Source organism: Anomaloglossus baeobatrachus, chromosome 3, assembly GCF_048569485.1.
Source record: "Anomaloglossus baeobatrachus isolate aAnoBae1 chromosome 3, aAnoBae1.hap1, whole genome shotgun sequence".
NCBI lineage: Eukaryota > Metazoa > Chordata > Amphibia > Anura > Aromobatidae > Anomaloglossus > Anomaloglossus baeobatrachus.
Genome location: NC_134355.1, coordinates 12905998 through 12911997, shown reverse-complemented (window position 1 = coordinate 12911997; position 6000 = coordinate 12905998). Strand labels below are relative to the sequence as shown.

Genomic DNA, 6000 nt, shown 5'->3' with positions numbered 1-6000 from the left:
TGATGCTCTAGACCACCAGGGACGTTATTGTTATGCCATTAACTACAGTATACCCCTAGAAGTGGCTCTATAAACCTGATCATCTCTACAGGACACGGTCTTTATTACACCACAAGGGATGACTCCATTGACCCCTTTATTGACCTATATCACCAATTCTGGCCCCTCAAACCACCAGGAGTGTTATTTATGATCCCATCACTGCAGTGCATTGTGGGAGCTGTAGAAGCTGCTATCTTCTGCTGTATCTGTATAGGTGCAGTACACCGGCGTGCGGAGTATATAGAAGTATCATTACTATGGGTATTATACTTATTACATAATCCAGACACAGGTTGGGGATGGGCCTCCACGTCGCCCAGAAGCAATAATTAATACAACATCATATAAGAAATACAATGTAAAGGAATTGCTTCCAACACACACAAAGCGTCTCCAAACCAGCAGCAAATAGCGAGTGCGGGGTCATAAATCTGCGCTGTGCGAGAACCGCAGCATTGCAGCCATAATTGTGGGAAGGGTCCAGTCTGAAACTAATTATTAATCACCCCGGCAGCCGAAAAAATGGATTTCTGAACCGTCGGTGCCAGAAGCGCTGTGATTAATTTGTGCATGTGTGATATAATGCGAGAACTTCCCCGAAAATAAAACAAACCCCAATAAATAAAGTTTCATCAGTGAAAAGTTCTACAACCCCAACAGATTTTAGGCAGATACATTGTTGCATTTGCTGTTATCTTTTACCTGTTTTTGCGCCAATTTTGCACCATTATTAAAGTCTATGGCTGCTTTCATACATCAGTTTTTTGGCATCAGGCACAATCCGGCAAAAAAACTGATGCAACAGATCCAGCGAAAAAACGAATCAGTTGCATCAGGTTTTTCCAACAGTTCCTTCCGGTTTTTGACAGATCCGGTGTGATACTGAGCATGCTCAGTTCAAAGCAACGGATCCGACGTGCATAGAGGCTACCATTATAAAACGCCGGATCCGGCGCGATCCGTTTTTTTTGCCGGAAACAAAAACGTTCCCTTCAACGTTTCATCCGGCTGCCGGACAAGTAAATTTTGCTGGATCCGGCAAAAAACTGATGAAAAGCAAGGCCATCCGGCACAATCCGGCACTAATGAAAGTCTATGGGGGAAAAAACGGATCCGGCGGCAACAGATGCTGGATCCGTTTTTTCATATTTTGCCGGATTGTGCCTGATGGCAAAAAACTGATGTGTGAAAGCAGCCTATCTAATAAAAGTTCACCTGTTTTTCTTTAGTTTTGTCATTCTGGGGGTAGAAGGGAAGAATCTGTAGATGTTTTTGGCCGATTCATCAGTTGCAACTTTTTAAACGGTTGCTACATTTCAGCCTCACATTCCCCCTTCCAGAGGAATTCTATGTATTCCCAGACTTTATACACTTTTTGTGACATTTAGTAGGACGTGCAACTTTTTATGCATGATTCTCAAAAAAGCAGATAAAAGGCAAAAATAAAGAGCATTTTTATTTTGCTTAAAATTCACAAACTGCTTGCATTACTACAAGTACTACAAATAGAAAGTGATGAATCGAGGCTCTGTTTTTGTTTTTTCCAATTCTTCCCCATTATCAAAATCTATTCAGTTGTTTCCATTCACAGGCAGTCTCCTGTACACAGCGGATCCTGCCTTCAGCCCAGTATTGGATACAATGTATCTACAGTGTTTACCCCGACAATAAGAATTAACCCCAAAAATAAGCCCTAGCATGATTTTACAGGATTTTTGACATATGCTTGAAATATAAGCCCTATTCCAAAAATAAGCCCTAGTTACAGTCATGGCTGCTTTTAGGAGAAGCCAAACTGCCCAATTCCTGAGGGCCCCCATTCTCTGAGGACCCCATTCTGTGAGGGCCCCCCATCAGTTGTATTCAAAGGTTAATATTGTTTAAGGACCTTTGGTGACTTCACAGTCATGTGATCATGATGTAACCAAAGGTCCTTTAATTCCAGGAGTCTAAGAGAAGTGAACAGGAGACAAGCTGGTATACAGGGCTGGCATTAGGTAAAAAGGAGGCCAAATTGGGCAATTTCCCTGCCCCCCTCTCCTAGGGGCCGCAACATTTATATTCTGATAAAGACAACTTAAGGACCCCTTTGCGACATCACGGTCATGTGACTCAGTTGCCATCAAAGGTCTTTAAATTGCAGGAGTCAAAAAGACCTGAACAGGAGACCGGCTGGTATGCAGGGCTGGTATTAGGGGAAATCGGAGACGAAACTCGCCAACTTCACAGAGCCCCCCTGTCCTAGGGGCCCCAGCATTTATATCCTGATGATAAAACTGCTTAAGGACCTTTGTGACATTACAGTCATGTGACTATGTTGTCACCAAAGGTCTCTTAATTGCAGGAGTCTAAAGCTGAAAAGGAGACCGGCTGTATATGTGCAGTGTGGATTGCTGTTCATGGAAAAAATAAAGCATCCCCTGAAAATAAGCCCTAGCCCATCTTTCAGAGCAAAATATAAGACCCTGTCTTATTTTTGGATAAACACAATAGTCTGGACAATGCTCTGTGAGCTAAACACAAAGCAGCAGCTGCACCGTTCTGTCAGTGCTGACATCAGGCCGACATTTCACTGGTCAGCTTTGCTGTATAGACTGGGACAGCATCAGCAGAGTCACCTCGCTGTTATTACAGGCTAGATGATGTAATAATTGATGTATTACATAGCTGGAAGCCTCGATAACTCCCTCCCTAGTGTCTGGAGCACGCGCTGTACTACATTATTTATTGGAGAATGTAGTAATCTATGACTATTTGTGTCAATTAAAGGGGTTATAAAGGAGAAGAAAAACAAGCTTTTTGGTTTCCAAAATCACGCCCCCATCTGTATATACTTTTGTCCTTGGTATTGAAGCTCAGCCGCATTCACTTCAATGAAGATGGAAGAAGTTGGGCATGGAAACTCCAACACAATGTTCAAGACAGAATGACAATGGGATCTCCACTACCGGAAATCAAAGTAAAGAGCGCTGCGGCCCGGAAGGGGAGCACAAGATTTCTATATGTTATTATCACCATGAGCACTTTAATTTCTAGAAGTGAAGAGCTCCTTTAAATAACCCAAAGTGGAAATGTTCATGGTTCTTACCTGGAACCGCGTGCGTTCGGCGGCGTACAGCTGGTAATGGAGCATGGCTTGTAAGACTTTCTTATGTCCATCCGGTACTAGACACACCGCCCCCAGGATCTCCAGGACGGCAATCTTGGTTTTGATGTTTTCAGTCCTTAAACTATGGGATATTATGTTGATGCATTCGGGATGCGCCAAAACGTGAGCCCGTCCCTGGGAGTTGTTCATCAGAGCCTTTATACATCCTATAACGGATGTGTGTATGCGGCTCTCCGCTGTGTCGTAATCCATGCTCTTCAGGAAATTCAGGAGGCACGTCAAACCCTCCAACTCTATGAAGCGGGTCACAAACCTGGAGAAAACGACAGTCCGTCAGGTTTTCATGCAAAGTATCACAAAGAATTGAAAACGACAAAGTATCACAAAGAATCGAAGAGAAAGTATCACAAAGTATTGAAAACGACAAAGTATCACAAAGAATCGAAGACAAAGTATCACAAAGTATTGAAAACGACAAAGTATCACAAAGAATCGAAGACAAAGTATCACAAAGTATTGAAAACGACAAAGTATCACAAAGAATCGAAGACAAAGTATCAGAAGTCATCGAACACAAAGTATCAAAGACAAAGTATCACAAACTATGGAAAACAAAGTATCACAAGGTATCAAAGACAAAATATTACAAAGAATCAAAGGCAAACTATCACAAAGTGTTGAAGACAAAGTATCACAAAGTATCAAAGACAAATTACAAAGTACTGAAGACAAAGTATCACAAAGAATCGAAGAAAAGTATCACAAATCATCGAAGACAAAGTATCACAAAGTATCAAAGACAAAGAATCACAAATCATTGAAGACAAAGTGTTGAAGACAAAGTATCACAAAGTATAATAGACAAAGTATCACAAATCATTGAAGACAAAGTATCACAAAGTGTTGAATACAAAGTATCACAAAGAATAATAGACAAAGTATCACAAATCATTGAAGATAAAGTATCACAAAGAATCAAAGACAAAAGTATCACAAAGAATAGAAGGCAAAGTACTGAAGACAAAGTATCACAAAGTATCAAAGACAAAGAATCACAAATCATTGAAGACAAAGTATCACAAAGTATCAAAGACAAAATATTACAAAGTACTTAAGACAAAGTATCACAAATCATCGTAGAGAAAGTATCACAAAGTATCACAAAGAATCAAAGGCAAAATATTACAAAGTACTTAAGACAAAGTATCACAAAGAATCAAAGGCAAAATATTACAAAGTACTTATGACAAAGTATCACAAAGAATCGAACAAAAGTATCACAAAGTATCACAAAGTATCAAAGACAAAGTATCACAAAGTATCAAAGACAAAGTATCACAAAGTATCAAAGACAAAGTATCACAAAGTATTGAAGACAAAGTATCGCAAGTATTGAAGACAAAGTATCGCAAGTATTGAAGACAAAGTGTGGCTCACAGTTATGTGCAGTATGTTATACAGATTTTATTATATTATCGCCATATAGTAGATTTTTTACAATTAGTTCATTACATTATTGTGTTTTATACTATTATAAATTGTATTATATATGGTCTATGACATCAGAACTGGATACGTCTTTGGTCTGGAAGCCGTCCAGAAGCTTTCTCCAGTTAGACAGTAATGACTTTGACTTTCATAAAACTTTACTATATTCTGCTGCCGTCCACTTGGAAGCCACAAGCAATTTAATTTTGGATTGTTCCCAATTATAGAGAGCATTTCTGATAAAAGGCAGAACTGGGTCAAGATCTGTGGAGGCCAAAAAATCAAACATTCCCTCATTTCAGCCCAATCCTCTGTTTTGGGGATTTTGGATGGAGGTTAAAATAGAAATAAAAGCTCCAATAAAGCAGGATATGGATTAAAGATATAAAGATATATTAAATGACGATACACAGTATCACAAGTGCAAAGGCAATATCTAGAAATAATCAGACAACTCATAATAATTTAGTGCTTAAGTCTGAAAAGCACAGTGCTCCAATAATATCATTCTGTATCTCATAATACCACCATATGGAGCATAATTATTTCTGCCAAACAGATTAAACTGCCCACTTCATGCTCTTTTAGAAGCTGCTTTGATTTGCTGCACTAGCCCAAACACTACTTAGAAACTTAAATAATATTGCCACCCAATACCCAAATAGTGCTGCTATATATAGTACAGCTATCATATAAAACAACTACACTGTGTCCAAACAATATTACTAAAGTGTCCCAGGTCATACCACCATAAAAGCCCTGAAGAATACAAGACTTAAATACCACAATAAGGTACCCAAGTAATACTGTATGGAACCAAGAAATACAGTACCCTAATATTACCACCATATGGTGCTCAAATAATACCACCATTCAATGTGCTAAGAATCCACCATATCACTGTAGCAAAAATTACCTTAAACAGCCATACTGTGCCTAAACATAGCCAATATATACAGCCACATTGTTACCAAATATTCTCAATAACGCCACCATTAGGTGACAAAATAAAACCACGGCACCATGGCTATGTAATACCGCCAAGTAATCCAGAAATAATAGCGCCCAGGTGATTTCCACGTCTTTGTTTAGATGTGATCCCGCTCAGTCCCATTCCTATTTGCCCCTTTTGCTACAATTAAGATATTGGACAGAAGAGACCGTCACCAAGAACTGAAGGGCGATGGAGATCACCAAGTCTATCCTCCGAGGAAGGTTTTGCTTTTGTATCATGGTCCCAAATTAATATCTGATCAAGTTTGCTTTTTTCTGCGATGCCCCATAGATGGCAGCCAAGGTGATGATGAACAATGCTGGCCATCAGGAAACCGGCTCCTTGCTGCAGCTATCCTCTATCCTTC

General features: G+C 39.7%; 1 protein-coding gene across 4 annotated transcripts in view; it reads right to left on the bottom strand.

Annotated features, from left to right (window-relative positions):
* DAAM2 (dishevelled associated activator of morphogenesis 2) overlaps positions 1-6000 on the bottom strand; it is a 319005-nt gene that overhangs the window by 117443 nt on the left and 195562 nt on the right. For all 4 annotated transcript variants that reach the window (XM_075339000.1, XM_075338999.1, XM_075338998.1 and 1 more), the window contains exon 6: positions 3131-3464. In XM_075339000.1, coding sequence (XP_075195115.1) covers positions 3131-3464 — 334 coding nt within the window. The remainder of the gene's footprint in view (positions 1-3130; positions 3465-6000) is intronic.